General features: G+C 37.6%; 1 protein-coding gene across 11 annotated transcripts; it reads right to left on the bottom strand.

The window, feature by feature from the left end:
* Positions 1-401: 401 nt before the first annotated feature.
* On the bottom strand, positions 402-21,810 carry DRAM2 (DNA damage regulated autophagy modulator 2). Of its 11 annotated transcripts, none has more exons than XM_032361115.1 (11): positions 21,700-21,810; positions 20,484-20,608; positions 19,354-19,423; positions 16,585-16,679; positions 15,202-15,346; positions 10,761-10,828; positions 9,305-9,444; positions 3,289-3,466; positions 2,696-2,778; positions 1,289-1,381; positions 402-772 (listed from the first exon to the last, which is right to left on the bottom strand). In XM_032361115.1, the coding sequence occupies exons 5-11, from the start codon at positions 15,330-15,332 to the stop codon at positions 665-667; spliced, it is 801 nt and encodes a 266-aa protein (XP_032217006.1). In that variant the 5' UTR covers positions 15,333-15,346; positions 16,585-16,679; positions 19,354-19,423; positions 20,484-20,608; positions 21,700-21,810; the 3' UTR covers positions 402-664. The 11 variants fall into 11 exon arrangements, 9 of the variants coding, with proteins under 9 accessions (XP_032217006.1, XP_032217010.1, XP_032217007.1 ...); XM_032361119.1 differs by having other exon boundaries at positions 15,202-15,286; positions 21,700-21,809; XM_032361116.1 differs by having other exon boundaries at positions 20,484-20,605; positions 21,700-21,808.
* Positions 21,811-21,829: the final 19 nt, after the last annotated feature.

Raw genomic sequence — 21,829 nt, 5'->3', positions numbered from 1 at the left:
AGAGACTAAGCTTCATGAAACTGTGACAGACCACTTGGCATAGTATTTGGCCTTGTGGCAGGAATCAAGTCCATACCTACAGAAGCACTTGTGCAAAACTTAAGCAATGAAAGCACTTGAATTCAGTTCTGCTCCCATTAGTAAGTGGATTCCAAAAAAAAAAAATTTATAAAGACTGTAAGAAATGTATTGAAATGGTTAAACTATTACTTCAAAATCCAATTCTAAAGGAGCTGTTGAGTAATAATGATTATCCGGGGTCCTTGGAAAATGTCTCTTAGAAGAGTGTTCCAAGCAAAACATGGTTTACAGTGATTTAGAAAATATGAAAGGCTGGATTTTGTAGATTGCTCGGTGCACATCTTGTTTCTCTCAAATAAATTAGAAAAAAATCTACAGTGTTGTTGTAGTCCTTTGGTTTTATTTTCTGGGATTAAAAAGAACGTATAGGCATAAATGTTTTTACAGGGTCTTCTTGAAGATATCCTTGAAAATAACTTATCAAATGGCTTTATTCATGTCTCTTGATTATCAGTATTCATCGATATCACTGTCAGCCTTGATTAACTGGTTAAAAATTTCAGAGCAGAATAAGGAACTTTCATGAACATTTCCCCCAAATCCCTGAGAATCGTAATCATCACAGATGTATTTTATCCCTTCATCATAAATCTCTGGAAAGTAGCCGTGTCCGTTCATTGTTAACAGGGCAAGGAGCAGTGTCATAGAGGGTTAATCCATGTAAATTGGCTTCCACTCGTAAAGAAATTTTCTGTAACAGAAAAGAAAATTATACATAGGCGTTTGTTCCTTAAAGACATCTTCAACGTCTTCAACTTTCCATCTTCAAAATGTTCTGAAGAATATTTTTGGGATTGGAGATGTAAATCTATTCCAATGAGTAAAAAGACTGAACAGATGTTGTACTGCCAAAGGTATCATCTGTAGTACCAACAGAGTTAGGAAAACCAAGCTTTTCTACTCAGAAGCTCTTCATTTTTCTTTGGTTTCTAAAAGGAATTGGTGAAACGAAATATTGAGGTTGGCCTACATAAACATAGGCAGAGTTGATGAAATTGACCTGTTTTACAATCTGATTTTCAAGGATGAACCCCTTACTAACAACACACTGTTTTCCCAAACACAGAAATGACTTACCTGCGCAGCTCTTCTTATGGCATCGCTGCTTATGAAGTTAATTTTCAAAAACGTTGGAGACTTGACTATAGCATCTTCTTTTATGCCACCTGAGGGAAGTTTACATAAATATAATGTTGTGTTTTCTTACCTGAAAATCACGGATGTAAGTCAGGAAAAAACCAAAGAAGGAGAAAGACATAGACCATTCTGCTGCAGTGGTAATCATGTGAAGCACGTAACCCTTGAGTGACAATGGAAAAACAGAATAATTTTTTGAAATTTCACTTGAGTGATCTAGAATTTCTCTCAAATAAAAGAACCATAAAATCTGCAAACCAATCTGTCTTCTGAAATTCAAAGGACATGAGATAAACACTAAGGACATATTAATATACTATGGCCTTTTGTCAAAAACTATATACATGTGAGTTTATTAATTGTAACCAACATGCCATACTAAAGATATTAATAAAAAGTGTGTGTACAGAATATACTGATAAGAACCCTCTGCACTGTTTTCACAATATTTCTGTAAATATAAAACTGTCTAAAATAACATTTGTTTAAAAACTTAATTCTATTTATCTTTTATAAATAATTCCATATCCAAACTTTCTGGAGAAAAAAAAAAAAACAAAACAAAACAATCCTAATTTATTGAACATATCTCAATGTGGTTTTGATTTGAATTTCCTTGATGGCTAATGATGATGAACATATCTCAAGAATTGAAGAAAGGCATTAGGAAAGTCTTCCTAAATGATCTAGCTGTCGTAACTTCATCTAGAGGGAATAAAATTTCCATCTGAAGAACTAAGAACGGAGAACCTCTACTCTATACTTGGGAAGCTACCGCTTTTCCCACAGCCATAAGATTCATTAAATGTCACTAAAAATGTTTCAGTAAAAAATACTCATAATAAATTTAGTGTTATTTTTACACTAAAAATAAAGCATTAAATAATATATAGATTATAACTGAGGGAAACTAGCAAATTATTTCACTCTTTTATTCTTACAAACATGTCCTATCCAGGGCTAATTCTTTAAAAATAATTCAAAATGAAATGCCACTGAGAGGTTTGTGAAAACAGATTAACTTAATTTTGTCATCTAGTTAGTATATGTCCCTCCTCTTTTTTCCCTCAGGGTCAAAGATGTTATCTCCATTCAGATATGCATTATACTGGAACCTAAATGAAGAGTACGTAATAATAAACTTCTAGATGGTAATTCAGGAAACAAGTATTCCAATAATAAAAGAGCTCAGTTGGGTATGTTGTACACTACATCCATATTTGGAGGAGTCAATTTCTGAGAAAACTCTTCGCCATCACAATTCTCCTGTGTCTTGAAAATGTTCATTGTTGAATTGAGACAGAAAATACTGGTAGTGCTACACAAACTCTATCAGACACAGAAAATAATCCTAATTTAACAAAATGATTACTCTAGAAAAGTAGTATTTTTAGTGATGACATGAAAAATACATCAAAATCAACCAAAATAGTCATCTTTAATATAAAATTATGTTTTATAGATTCCAAGATCTTACTCTGTCCTCAGGGTTCCAATGGAGTTTCTGTACAATATCTGTGCCAAAATTCCCACTGTACAAAAGTGATGAGCAAGTCAGCACTATACAAAAAGTAAGTCAAGGAGAATCTCAGAGAAAACCTGTATGTTTAAATTAGTTTCAAAATAAAAATCACTTTAAAGTTCCACAAGGATTATTCATTCATTTCCAAGGTCCAAACCCATTTCCTTAAAGACTCGATATTATATAGTAGTAGTGAAGATTAAAATGTACCCAGAGGATTACTATGAAATGGTTTGCATAGTCAATCCCTCTTTGCTCAGTAAATTAGCAGTACTAGCCTAAGATTCTGCTAAATAATTGTTCTCGGGAGGGCATTAACTCATCCTTCACATCTCTAAAGTGAGTATGATCGGGCTGAATTTTATCTTTGTTCCCAGCTCAATTACTGAGATCCTATGTCAAATTTGAATCTCGTCCTTTAATTTAGGGTTAGTAACCCAAGAATCTTCCCCCACAAAATGCCTGCTCACAATATGCCAACAGTGTTCACTTATATTCTGTTATTTAATTCCCTTCCAAGTACAGCTACGTTTTACAGCAAAGGATACTGCTAAATGCACTTACTCCACACCAGATAACCACCAGTAGTCTGATCCAGAAGACTTGTTTGCCATGAATTTTGGGCTGCATTTGGTAGGAAAGGATGGTCTGAACGAACATGTATAACGAGCCCATGCCAAAGGTGAGCACAGCTCCACATACATGTACAATAAAAAAGGCTGTTTTCTGAGAGGTAGAAAGAAGAAATAAATAAGAGAAGCTCAAAACATATTGCCAACACAATATTTAAAAGCACAGGTTAGTGATCTCAAAAAAACAGTCGCTGAATGGAAAAACACTATGAATTCCAGAGACTACTTCCTGAAGCAATTCTCTCCCAGAGTACTCCACAAAAGCCAGAAGATTGCAGTTAAATCAGTAGTCACGACTGAAAACATGGCAAGAATTATTCATTTACTCATGAATATGTTTATTTGGGTACCTCTTCTATGTCAAGCACTGTTCTAAGTACTCAGATACATTAGTGGACAAAACAGACAAAAATCTGGCCCTCAGAATTTACATTCAAGTGAAGAAGCAAAAACAGTAAGTGGCAAACTTTAGAAATAAGCGAAGTCCATCATTTGTTAGATGGTAATTAGGGTTATAGAAAAAGGATAGTACATGGCAAAGGAGGATCAGGATGGTTGGGAAGCTGCAGGGAGGGTTTCAACTTAAATCTAATTTAAATCTGCGTGCAATTTAAAGGCTCAGAAAATTAAAGCATTCCCTCTTGGCTCACATTGATTGGTTTTGGATAAATTATACATGAGATTACCGTAAATTCCAATATTTTCCTCCTTTTTATCAGTATCCATTTACATTTTACTTTTTACTACATGTACCCTCTGCTTAAAAGTGACAACGGTAGCTCTCCAAAAATTCTACAAATGTTTTTGGTTGAACTGCTCTAGTTTTCGAAGCTGATGCAGCCTGTATTTCGCTTGGTTGAGAAGGCACTGCAGAGCACCTGGCAGAGTGTAGGACGGGGTAACAAGAGGGGAAAGGTTAGGACTTGGGTCCCTTCTTTCACAACTGACTGTGCTAATTCACAAACATAGCACCCAGTTTTCTTAGTTGAAGCTATAGTAAGTAAAAGGTAATCATGTTTTTGCCAAAGCCATTGGTTTTCTTTTGGAGAAGAAGAGCTATTTTGATTTGGTTTGTGGTGTTCTAACTGGCAATAAGTTACGAGTGCTGGAAAGAGAAAAGAATGCATTGCTATTACTACTTTGGGTAACAATAAAAAAAAAACTTCAGTACCCATAAAACATAATACAAAATGGTATTATCTTCTTCTGAGAATTTTTTTTTTTTTTTTTAAAGATTTTATTTATTTATTTGACAGAGAGAGATCACAAGTAGGCAGAGAGGCAGGCAGAGAGAGAGAGAGGAGGAAGCAGGCTCCCTGCTGAGCAGAGAGCCCGATGCGGGACTCGATCCCAGGACCCTGAGATCATGACCTGAGCCGAAGGCAGTGGCTTAACCCACTGAGCCACCCAGGCGCCCTTCTTCTGAGAATTTATCTATACATATGATTAAAGTCTAGAAAAATATAGGCAAAAACGAAATTAACAATTTTAGGGCCACAAGCAGGAATATGGATAAATTTTCCCCTTAAAAATATTCTCATATAGGGCACCTGGATGGTTCAGTAAGTTAAGCCTCTGCCTTCTGCTCAGGTCATAATCTCAGGGTCCTAGGACCAAGCCCCACATCGGGCTCTCTGCTCAGCAGGGAGACTGCTTCCCCCTCTCTCTTTGCCTGCCTCTCTGCTTACTTGAGATCTCTCTTTCTATGTCAAATAAATAAATAAAATCTTTAAAAAAAAATTCTCATATAAATTGATGAAGCTAAATACTGATATAGCCTGATTGATGCCCACTGTGATCAGTACATAGTTCCAACAACAAAATCCTGTGAATTAAAAAGTAAAAACAGGGGTGCCTGGGTGGCTCAGTGGGTTAAGCCTCTGTCTTCAGCTCAGGTCATGATCTCAGGGTCCTGGGATCGAGCCCCATACCAGGCTCTCTGCTCAGCAGGGAGCCTGCTTCCTCCTCTCTCTCTGCCTACCTCTCAGCCTACTTGTGATCTCTGTCAAATAAATAAATAAAATCTTTTAAAATTAAAAAAAAAGTAAAAGCAAAGAATGGAGGGCACTTATTACCGTATTTTTATGATTAAAAATAAAGGCATTTAAAACTGGTTTTAACTGGCAGTACTTCTGCTTGGACATTCAGTTTTGTTACTTTAGAGACCAGGGAAACAGCAAAAGATCTTGAAATAGGCCAGAGAGTACTCCAGTGGAATGTTAAAGCCTCTGGCACTGGTTCTACACGAATGTCAGTTTTACTCGACTCTGAAAACTTCCTTAATGATAGAAGTTATGTGTAGAGACAGAAGTTAATTTGTAGAAAACTGATAGAAATGCAAATAACCCATAACTATACAAATGCAATTGTGTCTTTTTGAATGTTATTAATTATCACTGTGAATAATGTCCAGTTTTACATCATAAATTTGTTTTAGCATTCCTTATTTGACTACAAACCTGTGGTACCTTGACTTCTCTTTTCAGCTGATTTGTACTACCTACTATTTCCCTCATTAATTAGTAAGTTAAATAACATGTACAAAAGTCATTATATTATTCTCTTTAAAAATATATCTTTTCACAAAGCAAAGACAAAAACTTATTCTTTGACAAAGACAAGAAAAATTACAGCGATATGTGTGGTCAGGAGCAAATGTCTGATAAAGAACTTAAAAAGTATACAATGAATGGTCTGTAATCTTTACCTATAAGCAGTTAATGAAACTTAGGAACTAATCTTCTGCTTTCTTAGCCTTACCCTCTCTCTGAAGTCTCCTTGAAGATAAAGTTTATAGGAAGAAAGAATGGCATGTGACAACAGAGGCACACATTATGGAGTTTTGTTGCCATAAGCCACGCAATACCAAGGATGGCTGGTAACTATTAGAAACTAGAGAAGAGGCATGTGTCCCCAAAAGGGAACTATCCCTTCTAACACCTTAGTTTCAGACTTCTGGCCTCCTGAACTTTAAAAGAATAAATTTCTGTTACTGTAAGTCACTCAATTTATGGTATTTTGTTATGGCAGCCCTACGAAATTAATACAGATTTCTGCTTACTTATTCTTTCCAACTTTCCTCAAAGATAAATGTCCTTCAAAGGGAAAAATACCTCTAAGTAGGCACTGAGGATGCTTATCATGTGTTTGTGTTTACTGAATATTATTATACAGAGTTGTTTTCAAAGAAATTAAATCTGCATTTTTTAAGTCAGAGTTTTCCAAATCACATGAGGTCTCTTTAAGCACCGACAACCACAGCAGTAGCAAAAGAATTTTTATTCATCCTGCTTAGTCCCTTTAGCCTCTTTAATAAGTCACTAAACAATGAGAACATCTTTGTTTGAAGTACTACGTTAGGTGATGAATATACAGCGATGAACACAACCATTGTGCTCATAATTAATGGAGAAACACATCAACTAAAAAATTTTTAAAACCATAGATAAAAAAAAATTAGACTATAGTAAGTGCTGTGAAGAATTTGTTTCCAGAGGCTAAGAGAACACAAAGAATACAAATAAAGAAAACTCTACATGGGAACAAGTCTAGTCACAGAGAAGATCTCTCTGAGGAAGAGGTCTGCACGGAAAACCTGAAGACACCTAGATCTATTTAGGTATGGGGTAGTGAAATGTCCAACAAAAGAAACGTGAAATGGAGTGAAAGAAACTTGTCTTATTTAAGGAATAAAGAAAGTCCAGTGTTATGTACAAGGGAGGATATTAAGAAGGGGAATGACAAAGAACGAGGCTGGAGAAGTAGATCATGCAAGACCTTTGAATTAATTAAGAAGCTTGGCGGTTCATCAAATTCCTTTTTCTCTCTTGATTACATCTCTTTTCATGGAAGCTTGGAGCTGTACAGCTTTAAATGGGGTACAGGGAAACAGAGTGAGATGTACATATAATTACAAAAGATTACACTGGCTGCAATATTAAGATGAAAGGGAGGTAAGAGTGAAGGCAGAGGAAGCATTTAGGCGGCTATGGTACTAGACCAGGGTATGAAAGATAATGAAATCTGAACTGGTTGAAGAGATGGTAGGGAGAGCAAGCAGAGATGGAAATGCAGAGAAGTAGATGTTTTCAAGAAATGTTTAAGGGGTAAAACCAACAAGTCCCTACTTTAAAACAGTGCTAGAGTCTCTTCCAAGTCAAACTCTGCAACACATAAGTGGGAAGAGACAGGGGCAATACGCTCACCACTTAAGCACTAAAAGTTTATACAAGGAAGGATATTGGGGTATTGTTACAGAATCTGCTTATAAATAGGGCCCAGCAATGAAGCCATCAGTGAAGGATGTGAAGGAAATTCAACAGGTGCAAAGCTACATGAAAAGGGATGTGATCAAGAGAGAAAAAAGGAATTTGATTCAAAATTAAAAAGCCCAGGGACCCCTGTGGTGAAGGTGAATTAGAATTAAAGCTAAAAGGAACATAGCAATAAAAGTATATAAACCATTTTTATATGTAAATGAGAAAAAGGCAGAAAGGCAGCGTGCACAGGCCACAACTAGGAACTCCCATTGGAATTTACTGGATTGCATAAACAAGTATTAATTATTAACACAGGTAGCATCTTACGTGTGGAGGTCACTTTGGGATCCATTCTTACCACACAGGGATGAGAGATACTGTTAAATTGGTAAAGGGACAACTGGAAGAAAGAATCACTATCCATATACTAAAATTTCCCCAAAACATATTTTTAACACTGAGCTTCAGAAAGTGATTAGTGAAGACAGAATCCTATTTGTGGCAAAGACCGCTAGCTAGCTAGCCACCAAAAGTCCTGTGTCCCTTCCACAGTATGGAGTTGTCTCAGGAACTGATGCTCAGCATGACTTCACTTCCCAGTCCCTCTTGTTGTGTCTAGCAAATGTTAGTAGGATGATGTGAGTCACTGTCAGGTCAAGGTTGTTAAGAAGCAGGTGTGATTTCTGCATATTCTCTTTGACTGTTCCAGTTGGCTGGATGCAGAAGACAGTAAGGACTTAGGGAATGCGAGAGCTCAAAGATGTCTGTGCCTTAAATCACTGTGGGAGGAAAGCCATCTATCTGGCAAAAATACCTGCAGTGGATGCATGAATATGCCTCTATATGTGTATTTGTATGAGGGTGTATAAATAGTTATTAGATGTCTAAATTGAAACTCTGAAGACTGCAGAGCCATTAAGCAAAACACACCCGTATGCCCAGGACATAGCTGGTATTACCGAAGACTCATCGGAAAGAATGTCAGTTGAAAGGAATGTGAAGAGTTTGCAAATTTTGTGAAAGTTAACCTGCTATTTTAAGAATTCCCTGAGAAAAAGGTGAAAAGCTCCATATACTCCCTTTACTTCCTCATATGAGGGGCTGAGCACCTCCAGAAATAGAGGTGATCAATGGGAACATCTAAACAAGAATATAAAATAGGTAAATGAGTGTAGTTTGTTAGCATATTTTTTTTCCCCCAAAGAGCTTTACTTTTAAGCAATCTCTACACCCAACACGGGACCCGAACTCACAACCCCGAGATCAAGAGTTGCACGCTCTACCAGATGAGCCAACCAGGTGCCCCTAGCAATATATATTTTTTCAAAGTTCAAATCTATAATTGTGTCGCTTACAATTTATATCAATTCTCTCTGGTCTTGGAGTAATCTCCAACTAAGTAGTAATGAAGAGTCTAATAGAGCCCTGTGAATGATTAAAAGGTCAGAATAATTTATAGGTTTTCAGGTTTTCAGGAGTTTACTGAGAATGAATTTTTCTAATTGTGAAAGTAGTGAACCCTAAGAAGGTCAAATGATCTAAAGGCAGGGGATTCTACTTTGTTAAGGCAAAGAAACAATAACAGTGTGTAACTGAATGTTTCAGGTTTCCTTTTGAACATGTATTAATTTATGTACCTCAGGAAAATACTTATGCTGGGCTAAAATACAAACCTGGAAGTTTGCCACAACAGAAAGTCCAAAACAACTCAGTAATCCAAGTACAAGGCCAGCCTTGTTTAATTTGATGATACGACTCTCTTCAGGATTCAGGGCATGAACTTGCTTGTAACGAACATAAATGGTTGCAATGCCTGGGAAGAGATAACCCAAAAGACAGCAAAGTAATAAGTAACCAGGGAATAAAGTTGCCAACAAAGAGTTAACAAAGGTCACCTAACATAAAACTTCCTTTCAAAGTTAATTTGAGAGAAGAGAAAAACCAAAAAACAAATAGCTGTTGATTTTAAAGAACCTTTAAGGTTGCATTATGGAACTAGTAATATCTCTGTGTGACTGAAGGGCACTCTCATGGGCCTCACATTTACAAATATTTAGGACAAAATTTAAGAGATAAGTTTGATGTTTTCTGAAAATCTCTAATGATAAGTGTTATATAAAACAAAATTTTCTAGATGATTAGCATTAACATTTATAGTAATTATTGCTAAAATATGGATAAAACGGGTACTGGCAAAAAAACAAAACAAAACAAAAATCAACCAACCAAAAAAAAAAAAAAGAAAAGAAAAAAAGAAACACTAAAAGGTGATTTGCCTCACTCCCATTTCATTTTATTTCAAATTATTATAACTTGGTTCAATCAGATATAGCAGTCAATTACACAGAACAAAAACACCAATTTTACGATAGTTGTTATCAGCAAAGGGTCAAATCAAGTCAAATTTCCCACTACAAAAGTATTGCCAAATAATTTGAAAGTATAGAAAATGAAACAGAGATATGCTTCTGTTGACATGTTTTTGAAAACTTTAGTCATAAGATCAACTTCTACGCACTGAATCATTTATTTCCTTGACTTCAATTTTTGAACCAAGGAGATAGTAAATACCATATGGAAAAGTGCAAATATTTAAAATAATCACAATTGATGAAAAAAATATTTTAGTTAATCATTAATACAAGTTTGATTCAAAAAATAAATAATGAACAGGAATGTAAATTACAGTAGAATTCCAGTCCTTTGTCGTTAGAACATCGTTCAAAAATCAAAACGCAGTTCTACCACTACTCTTAAACTTATAAATTGTTTATCCTAAATGAATTTAGTTGGTGTTAGTTGTAGTCAGTGTGTTTATAAGCTTTCTGTCCTCTACTGGTCACTTAAGAAATCCACTTAAGGTCTCAAAAACTATTTGGTTATACTTTACAACTTCTATTTGGATGAGTAGTCAAATAGCCTTATAGATATTTTTTAAGGTTTATTTCTATAATTTAGTATTTTTAGAAACTGCCTTTCTTTGAAAAGGAACATATCTGGGATCAATAATTTAGTGATAACATTCCCTAAGGTATAATCAGAAAGTAAAACAAGTAACACAAGTGTTTAAAGAAGGAAAGGGCAATTTTGCTATTAATTTTGATTTTTAAAACAATTTCCATTACTTACACAAAACTGCAGCAATATTTAACATTGCCCCAAACAAGCATTTTTCTGGAGCTACTGTACCAGTATCACTGAAAGAAAAAAAAGAAGGTATGTGGATTTCTCACACTAAATATACATGTGTATTTTTTTCTAAGGAGTAAGAAATAATGGATTACTTCAAATCCTGTATCTTTTTACACATTCCTAAGTTCAACTCATATAATTTTATGAGAACATGACAGTTTGAACTCACAGTATTTATCTAGTTCACTTTTCTTTTTTTAAAAGATTTTATTTATTTGACAGAGAGCACAAGCAGGGGGAATGGCAGAGGAAGAAGGAGAAGCAGGCTCCCTGCTGAGCAGGAAGCCTGATGTGGGTCTCCATTCCAGGACCCTGAGATCATAACCTGAGCCAAAGGCAGACACTTAGCCAACTGAGCCACCCAGTAGCCCTAATTCACTTCTTTCTCCTACCACTTGAAATTACTTTTTTTTAAAAGATTTTATTTATTTATTTGGCAGAAAGAGAGAGAGAGATCACGAGTAGGCAGAACGGCAGGCAGAGAGAGTGGGGGTAGCAGGCTCTCCACTGTGCAGGGAGCCAGATTCGGGGCTTGATCTCAAGACCCTGCAATCATGACCTGAGCCAAAGGCAGCCAGTTAACTGACTGAACCACCAAGGCACCCCAAGATTACTTCTTTTTCAGATAACAGAAATCAACAGAACTTGATTAAAAACAAACAAACCTGGGCACCCGGTGGTTCAGGCAGTTAGGCAGCTGCCTTTGGCTCAGGTCATGATTGTAGGGTCCAGGGATTGAGGCCCATATCAGGCTCCATGCTCAGTAGGGAGCCTGCTTCTCTCTCCCTCTGCCCCACTTCCCTGCTCATTCTCTCTCTCAAATAAATTAATAAAAATCTTTTTTAAAAAATAACAAAAAATACCTACCCTGGGTACATTAGGGCTGTGTTACTGATTTCCATCAATTGGTCAGGTGTGTTCCTCTGTCTGGATGTTCTCGAAACACTACAGATCCTTTCACAACTCTGCTTTTGTCATCTGTTGTTGACCCTGTCTATAACTCAATTAATACCTAATCATGTCCTGTTAATTTCAAAAACATTTACCAAGCACCTATTATGTGCCTGACAGTATTTTAGGAACAGGAGTACAGTGGTCAGTAAAAGAGACAAAGCCCTTCCCATCTTGTAGCTTCCACATGAGACCACTTTTTCTCTGCCCTCCAGAGCCTTGGCCAACTCCTCTAGCAGAATGAGAAATCACAGAGCACCTGTCCAGACTTCTGTTAAAATTGCTGATCACAATGTATTACAATGTATCAGCTTACATGCTTGTGCTTCAGGGCAAACACAGATCCAGATCAACAACTACCATTTACTGTGCAAATTTGGGTATGCTCTCTTATCTTTCTATGACTGTTCCTTGTCTGCAAAATGGGGCTATTAATTTCCTCCAGCCTCATCTGCAACATGAGGAAATGAAAGTGACAATACATGTGAAGATCTAGCACAGCAGCAGACACAGGAGAGACACCCATTAAATGTTAGTTCCTTTCCCTTCCCTCAAACTACAGTAAAGATGAAAAAGACAAAGTCTTTGGCCACAAACTGAAGTACTAAAGGAAAGAGATAATAAGGATCTCAGCTAACCCAATCTAATTGGAATCAAAAAGAGAGGGAAAGTCACATCTGGTAAGGAATCAATAGTGTTTGGTGAAATTTGGGTTAGTTTAGGGAAAGTGAAGTAACACATATAAGGATTGCTCCTTCCAACTCTAAGATGTATCTTTAGAAACAAAAAATTCTGTTACTTTGATCATCTTCAGGTAGTGAGAATTATGGTTTAGCTGCTTGTTTCTTCTACCTTCCAATTTTTAAAAAATAATGTATATACATTCCTATAATCAAAAAATTTCTGATTTCCTAAAATTTTAATAGTTGTATTTCAAGAGATGCTACAGTTTAGAAACACCCTGTAAGGAAACAAAAGCATGCATTTCCAAGATGGCTGGCTAAGTGTGCTCCTGCCTCGGCTCTGGAACAGTCTGATACAAACTGGACTACAAGTAAAATCAGCCAAGTCCATCACCTCATCATACAGCACTCCAACCCAGTGATCATCAAACTATTTTGATCACACACCATCAAAAAGAAAAAAAAATTAAAAAGTCTGATTGTGTAACTTCAAAATATATGTATTTATTAGTTAAGCTCAAATTAACAAGATTTTAAAATATACATAGATATTCTAATTTGTTCTCTTCCCCCAGTACTCATCTCCTGCATTCTACGCAGGCATCCACTACCTGAACAAACTAAGAGAACACCTGAAACATACTTGCTGTGAAATTGTCTTTGGTGTAGAAATTTACATTTGGTTATGTCTTTTGGGACTGTTAACAATTAAACCTTTTAGATGGGGTCTGTGAACTGAGAGGAACTTTGCAGAGCATCTAGTCTAACTTAATCATTCTTCAGATGAAGGAAATGAGCCCGAGAAGTAAAATTAAGTACTAAGTTTAAATGTATTAGAACATCGGAGAAAGGTCCCAGGGTAATAATACTTAGGTCAGTCGCAGAAAAATAAAAGGGTAGAACAGGGACAGAAAAGGAAGTGTCTAGGGTACTGTCAGAAAATCACATGCAGTACCATCAGAGAACTGAAACTCTGAAAAAGAACCCAAAGGCCTCTTAAATGATTAAAAGCTTTTTAAAGTGAAAGCAGACAAGTTCTTAAAGGGGAAATAAAAATGCTGAAAGGCACTCAGAAATTACTGATGTATGTTCTCTAAAAAGTTACTAAAGAATGAACTGTCTCCTTAAGCTACATGTTTCTGTAGCAGCGTGCTATGATCAGTGGTGATTATTCAACAAATTATTCCTAGAATCGGAACCTTCAATTCTAAAATATCTTTGGTTTTTGTACATCTTCCCAAAGTGTACCCAATTTGTTGCTATCTTTTGCTCCATACCATACCACTGTGGAAACAAATGTAGATAGTAAGATTCTGATCTCTTCTTGATACTTTTTTTTAAAAGATTTTATTTATTTATTTGACAGAGATCACAAGTAGGCAGAGAGGCAGGCAGAGAGAGGGGAAAGCAGGATGCCTGCTGAGCAGAGAGCCCCATGCGGGGCTTGATCCCAGGACCCTGAGATCATGACCTGAGCCGAAGGTGAGGCCCAACCCACTGAACCACCCAGGCGCCCCTCTTCTTGATACTTTTAAAAAGATAAATTTAGGGACCCCTGGGTGGCTCAGTTGGTTAAGCAGCTGCCTTCGGCTCAGGTCATGATCCCAGTGTCCTGGGATCGAGTCCCACATCAGGCTCCTTGCTCGGCAGGGAGCCTGCTTCTCCTTCTGCCTCTGCCTGACGTTCTGTCTGCCTGTGCTCGCTCTCTCCCCCTCTCTCTCTCTGACAAATAAATAAAATCTTAAAAAAAAATTTAAAAAAAAAGATAAATTTAGCCTTCTGGTTCATCACCCTTTAAAAATTCACTATTTTCTACATTGGATAGGTCATTTTTTTCAGAATATAAACAAATAAATAAATGAAACAACTATAACAACAAAACAAACTATGGAAGGAAACCAACCAAACCATTAATTACCTCTGGACAGGCAGGAGCAGGAGAGGGGCTGAAACAGACTTTCACTTTTTACTTTTATAATCAGTCTAGTATTATTTAAAATTTGTTAGGATAAGTATATATTGTCTTTATAACTGGGAAAAGAGAGCTACAAACATAGCACAAGCAACTGAGTACCCATACTTATATCATTATTAGTTTTGAAATTTCAAAAATATTACTGATAAATTTTGATACTTAATGTGTCAAAAAGACCTAGACAATATGTCATAAAGATTAAAAGCAGGGTCTCTAGAGTTAAACTGCCCAAACCGCATTTTGGTTCCACCTCTTACTGAGTCATGAATCCTTGAACAAATAACTTATTTCCTTCTATCTTAAATGGGGGTAACAATTTTTACTTCATAGGGTAGTTGTAAGGATTCAATTATTTATCATCTGAAGAATGCTTAGAACATAACCTTGTACATAGCAAGTAGACCAATAAATAGTTGTCATTACCATTATCTTTTAATACTACTATTGCTGTTTGCAGCATTTTTGAATTTTAAAGGGAGAGTAATTCTACTTCTATCTTCTGAGACAACCTCAAATATTTATTTGGGAGACAAGACACTTAAAGTGTCTTAACTCACTAACTAATTCACTAAGTAAATCATATCCCTGTCTCCACCTTTCTCTATCACATGGAAAGAACCAAAAACAACTTCCTTTTTAGACTCTTTGTGTTGTTATAATGTCGAACATAAAACCTGAATTTTAAAATGTTAACATGGAATGTTGGCTTCACTGTTAAAATGTGAATGATACATAAACAATCTCCTATAAAAAAATACATTTCACTGACCTGATATAAGGCAGAGCAGGGTCAACATGGTGAAGTGTTATGGCCGTAATGTATGAAAATATGAAAGCAGCAGCTGTCCAAATTACTAGGGCAGAAGGGAGGAAACTGAGACCTTGTTGAAACCACCACATCTCAAACAGGTCTTCTGAGGTAGAAAAAGCAAATTAGAGAAAATTATTCACAAGTATTTCATCTCTTCTACTTTAGCCATCCACTCCCACTATCTTATACTTATCACCATGAGCTTTCCACTTCTGATATCATCCCCCACACCATCTACTAACACCTGCTTCCTTTCAGTTTCTCTGTAAATGGAACCAAACTTCACCCACTTGCCATATCCAGAAACATTCTTCCTCCCTCAGGTTTCTACACATAATCAAGTAGTAAGCACTATTTATTCAACCTTCTAAGTTTCCTTCAAATCTACCCTTTCTTTCCATCTTCACTGCCACTACTCTACCGAAAATACCATCATTTCTTGGCCCAATTATTATTATAATCTCCCAAATGGTTCTTCTGTAGTATGGACCATGATCAATCTAGACTCCACCCTAAAGCCAGAGTGATCATTCTAAAATTCTGAAATATCAATCTACCTGTTCTCCTATAAAGAATATTTCAGGGCCTCCCTGTGCCCTTATAAATTGTCTTTCCTCCTTAACTCAATCTACAGGGTCTTTGCATTGTCTGATCTCTACTTAACTTTTGGTAATTCATCTCTGGCTACTTCTTTGTTTCCAATTCCTTGCTCTAGCTTTCATCATCATTACAAATGCAAACACAGTGTCTACTCTGTGTCAGCACATTACTAATCACCTTAAATAAATGATCTCATTTACTTCTCACAACAGAATTACAGAGGTTAAGAGCATTGTCCAAGGTCACAGGGCTGGGACTCAGAATTTGAACTAAAGCATTTCTGTTCCAGCACCAATCACTGTGCTATATGGCTATAGGAAACTTCTTTCCGATGTTCAAATCTGTTATGCTCTCTTGTACACTCGCAGACCTTCATGTACACTGTTCTGACTGGGTAACAGACCACCATGATATCACCCTTCAGCCTCACTACCACCTGCTAACTCCTACATATTTTCTTTTTTTTCTAATTTATTTTATTTTATTTGTCAGAGAGAGAGAGAGAAAGAGACAGCACAAGCAGAGGGAGCAGCAGACAGAGAGAAGCAGACTCCCTGCTGAGCAGGGAGCCTGATGTGGGACCATGACTCCAGCCGAAGGCAGATGCCCGACTGAGCCATCCAGACATCCCTACTCCTATATATTTTCAAGTACTAACTCTTACAGCTTCAGCTGAATGTCCCTGCTTTGTTTCCAAGAACACCCTTGACTTCCCCAACCAAGACATTCATCTCACTTAACTGTTGCTTGTTTGCTTGGTTTTATCTTCCTCACTAAACCTTAACTTCTGACAGAGCAGGAACCAACCATGTTGTTCACCATTATATTTCCAGCTCCTGCATGAGGGGGAAAAGAAAAAGAGTACCTAAATACACACATATCACACATCACCACTTTCTCTCTTAAATTCCAGACTGAGGATGTTGTTTCCGAATTCACTAATGATTACTTGATACTAACGTATCTGAAGGTACTTAATTTTTAAAAATAAATACAGAAATACCCTCAAGTTATAAGAAATTACTGCTATGCATATGAAAATGTCATGTTTAGAGGAGTATCTTCTCATAGTTTGATGGACAGAAATTAAATATTTCCCATGAACTTTGTAAGAATAACTTTTTTTTTTTTTAAGAGCTTATTTATTTATTTGACAAAGATCACAAGTAGGCAGAGAGGCAGGCAGAGAGAGAAGAGGAAGCAGGCTCCCTGCTGAGCAGAGAACCTGATGTGGGGCTGGATCCTAGGACCCTGGGATCATGCATGACCTGAGCCAAAGGCAGAGGCTTAACCCACAAAGCCACCCAGGTGCCGCTGTAAGAACAACTCTTACATGCATAATCCTCCAATGTGCTCAGCTTCTTCCAAATAATGAAATCTCAGCCACTTTTGACTTGTACTCATCATTTACTCTGATCATCTGACTTGTTGCTAAATATATACATTTAAGTCTTGCTAAGTTAAGTTTCTTTTCCTTTTTCCCTAAAGTCACCATTATAGACTCGATATGAGTAATTTCCTCCTTGAATTATCAAAATCTCCTCCTTTCTGGTTTTTTTTTTCCTTTTTAGTCTTTAACATTCTAACAATTTTCTTCATCAGTCTAGTTAAACGTGATAATTCCTTGCCACATTCCTATAGTGTTTTCCCCAGCATAAGTTTCTGGGATAATAATTCTCAATTTCTACAAATTTTAAATTATTTCTAAAATCTTTATTTCTTCTCCTTTATTCTCTTTGAAAGAGAATGGGTCTCTTTCAAAGAGGGTGGGTCTATATCTATTTTTGCCAGACAGTCTGGCGCATTACCAACCTGGGCCAACTTTTTTCCAGGTTTTTTAGACCATGTAGATAAGTAAATTTGAACCTTGAATCTGAGTGTTGGCAAACCCTGTAGTTTCAAGTTCTCAAGAAGTAGCTTTACTCACCCACCTGGACCTGGGTGAAAATGAACAAATTTCTTTGTGATCCCCCTTGCCAGGAAGGAGATATTTTTCCTAGCCTACCTTTCACTGAGTAGTTTTTTGAGAATCCTGGCTGAATCTGGGGAAAGGTGGTTCTCCAAGGCCATGGGTTGTACAATTTCAAGTAGAAATATTTACATTTTAACTTTTATGAACAAAATCATCCCCTGAAACACATTTATACAAACTACCATGTGAATGGTGCCTCTTGGAATTGTATACCTGAAAGGTCAAAGGGCTTTGAATTCTCTCTACCTTGGGTGGGGAGCAAGAGGAGCCTATTACTAGTCCTTAATTGTGCTTTATTTCTGCTATCAGCCAAACCAAAAGACACACTGCTAGTTTACTACTCTGGTTTCTATTCTCTCTTTGACCTTTTAGCCCTGGGGATTTCCCTTTCTGTTCTACAGGCCTACAGTGTATTTAAAAGGCTAATATAATTTATTCAGCATTTAGGTGTTCTGGCAAAAGGGATTTCCAAAACATTGTGTCCATCCCTTTGCTAGAAGCATAACCCCCCTTTCTTTAACCATTTTTGTATGCACATGTCCCTTATTCTTTAAAATCAAGCTCAAATATGATCTTCCACAGCAACCTTCCCTAATCTCTCTGCATCCAGAAATAAGCACTCCTTCTTCTGAGAATACTCGATTTGCACATCTCTTGTGGCTATTGTCTTCTACACTATGACAAATAAGTAAAGGGTCTTAAGTGGATAAAATCCTTGAGGAGAGACTCCACTTCCCTAACCAGAGCAGAGGGCCTTCCCCATGTTAATCACAAAATATTTTCTGAATGAACAAACAGCCAAAACCAAATTGATTCTTAAACCCCAAAAAGATTCATGACTTTTCTATTTCAGTCAAGAGTATTGTCATTTTTCCAGGTTATCCAGATTCTGAGATCTCACGAGTAACCCAAGGTTCCAAGACAGTATCCTCTTGCCACATGTGGCTATTTAAATTAAAATGTCAGGGGTGCCTGGGTGGCTCAGTGGGTTAAGCCTCTTCCTTTGGCTTGGGTCATGAACCCAGGGTCCTGGGATCAAGCCCCACATCAGGCTCTCTGCTCAGCGGGGAGCCTGCTTCCTCCTCTATCTGCCTGTCTCTCCACCTACTTGTTATCTCTGTCAAATAGATAAATAAAATCTTTTTTAAAAAAATTAAAATTTCAATGGACTAAAATAAAACTTAAAAATTCAGTCTTTCAGTCATACTAGGCACATGTCAAGTGCTCAAAAGACCCATGTGTCTAGTGGCTACCCCAAAGGACAGTGAACATAGAGCACATTTCCATTATCATGGGAAAGTTCTATTGGACAATGCTGAGTAGCTCTTACAGGGACTGCACTGACACAGCACAAGTAAAGAAACACACTACTGATACATAATAAGTGGTAGCTTTTAGTACTAACTGTTAAATGGTCTAAAATAATACCCGCTTCACAGAGGTTCATGCAAGAACTAAATGAGTTAATATATGTAAAACATTGTCACAGATGATCAATAAATGGCTGTTTCTCTTTTAGACTGTAAAAGATAAATTACCTGTTTTACAAGCTCGTAAGATACTGGTCTTCAAATCTGCACAAACCTGTACCTTTGTAAATCCTGAAATCTACATACAAAGAAAATAAGAAAATGTTTCAAACCACATTCTTTTAAACATGTACAATTTCAATTCAATGCACCAATATTTGTCCATGGGTAGGACACTATGCTATAGAATTACTAATAAGTTATTTTTCTTTAAAGAGTCAATACATGTGTTTAATTTTTATATTTTAAATTTAGTTTGGTGAACATACAAGGTTATATTAGTTTCAGGTGTGTAAACAGTGATTCAAAACTTCCATACAGTACCTGGTGCTGATCGGGTTAAGTGTACTAGTGTGTTTTATAATGATATTGTACCATCTGAAATTAAATAATATTTCAAATCTAGGATATCAATTTTCCTATCCTTTCTCACATTAGACACCTTTCACTGACATCAAAAAGATAAAATAAAAGGAAAAACACTGAATTTCCTCCTATGGAAGGAAAGACAAAAATGAGGAAAGGATAGTTTATTATTAAGCAAAATAAAACATTAACTAGTCCGTGTGATGCAAAGGGAAGAATACAGTTGTGAGATGGGCTTTATCCAAATGCAAATCCTAGCTTTATCAAGTCCCAGCTGTATGATTTTTGGAAAGTTACTAAGCTTCTCTTAGTTACAGTATTCTGATTTGTAAAGTAGCTATCTCAAAGGGTTGTTCCTTCGAATAGAACAGAGAAAGCATACAATATAACAATGATAGCTGATTTGTCAATTCTAGCCACAAGGATGGGAACAACACTTAATTCTTTACTAGAGTGAATCATGGGTTTCATATCTCCTCAGGCTTTGAGGGTTCTTGGTTAAACTAACAGTTTAGAAGACAAGCAAGGCTTGAAATGATTTACCAGTCTCCTAAGGACAACTGAAAAACTTAAGCGCCCTGACTTAGTGAGGAAGACTACTTTTGCCCATGCATTTTCACAGTGGAAAGCTAGAAGTGTGGCTGGTTAACTGCCAAGCAAGCGAAGTTAAAATTTGAACGGTTAATGATTTAAGAAGCCTTTGAAAATATGAAAGAATAACCTCCATCTAGAAGTAAGAGTGCTTAATGAATTATCCCAGCTCTCTCACCTACCTTCTCTGCTTTCTTTGAAGATCCATGAATCAGAACTGCAGTCACAATTCTTAAATTTCTCAAATATTTGAAAGCCACTGGTAATAAGATTAATTCCTTTTACTGTCTCCTCTAAGCGGTGACTGCTAAGAAACAATAAGAAAGTAAATTCTGGATATTCCAAGTAAAGAGAGATAGTCTTAAGCTCTTTTTTAAAAGTCCACAAAACCACCAGGCCCAAAGCAAAGCGTAAGAGAAAACAGTTATTTTTCTAAACTCTAAGCTGGCCTTCTGACAAATGTGATATTCTCGTAACTGTTAAATCCCAAAGAGTCTAGAAAATTAAGTAACTTTTTTTTAATAAGTTTGATCAAAAATTACAAGGGGAGAAAAGGGGGTGGGAAGAGAATCTGATGATGCCACAATAATTACAAAACTGCATTTGGGTACTGATTTATAAATTAAAATTTGGGAGAACTGGAAAAAGTATTTCCCCGGTGTGTTTACTGGTTTTCAAATGTATCCTAATGTAAAGAACGAACAGTGTGAGGCTACAAAGGACCAGCCATCTACCTTTCTGTATTGGGCCCACACACCCCTCACGTGCGCCCAGTAAACCAGAACTCCGCGTGGTAGACGAGCTTCAGATAAACACAAGGTCACCACAGATCTCAATTTCAAACCTACCGCCCCCCCCCAAAGGAATCTGAGCCTAGGAGTGAAAACTGGAACGGTACCCAACCGCAGTTTTTGTGGGACTGGGATGAGGGTTCTCCGTAGCCGCTTAAAAGAAAACCAAGGCATTATTTACACGGCTGCCTTCTTCCAGGGGCGCAAAGCCCGGGGACTCTGATCTCGGCCGGGCTGTGCCTGCGGCCAGGAAAAGATGCGGGAGGCGGAGCCTGACTCGGCCCGCGCGGGGGTAGGAGGGGAGAGGAACCCGGAGACACCGAGGATGGACAGGCAAAGGTGAAGCAAGGGCACCTGAGCCCAGCCCGCCCCCGCCCCCGTCCCTCAGGTCCCCAGGAGCCCGCCTGCGCTCCGGCCACCAGCGGGTCCCTCTCCAGCGTTTCGCAGTGTGGTCCCGGGAGGCAGAGCCAGCCCGCAAGCGACTCGCGCGCGGGCCACTGGGGTGAAGCTCCGGGCGGCTTCCACTTGCCAAACCCGCCCGATCCCATTCTCTGACCCACACCCCTACAGGGGGCTGGGGCCCGCCTTCATGCCCTTTTTGGCCTACCTTGTGTGGATGACCCCGCCAGGGACAGCCGCAGCGTTCGAAGCCGGCAGGCGGGACCGAGACAGGGCGGGACCCTAGGGCGCGCTCCCGAGCAGCCGGGCCAGGCCTGGGGCGCGCTTACCGCCCGGAG

Source organism: Mustela erminea, chromosome 10 (assembly GCF_009829155.1).
Source record: "Mustela erminea isolate mMusErm1 chromosome 10, mMusErm1.Pri, whole genome shotgun sequence".
Taxonomy (NCBI): Eukaryota; Metazoa; Chordata; class Mammalia; order Carnivora; family Mustelidae; genus Mustela; species Mustela erminea.
The sequence above is the reverse complement of the archived record's forward strand: the minus strand, read 5'-3'. Positions and strand labels throughout refer to the sequence as shown.

Coding starts and splice junctions, on each gene's coding strand:
- DRAM2 (XM_032361113.1), bottom strand. CDS start 17,250: ATGATGAGTACAAGTCAAAAGTGGCTGAGATTTCATTATTTGGAAGAA. Junction 2,779..3,288: donor TGGAGTAAGTGCATTTAGCA/GTATCCTTTGCT, acceptor CTTTTTGTATAG/TGCTGACTTGCTCATCACTT. Junction 773..1,288: donor CTTACATCCGTGATTTTCAG/GTAAGAAAACAC, acceptor TTTCTGTTACAG/AAAATTTCTTTACGAGTGGA.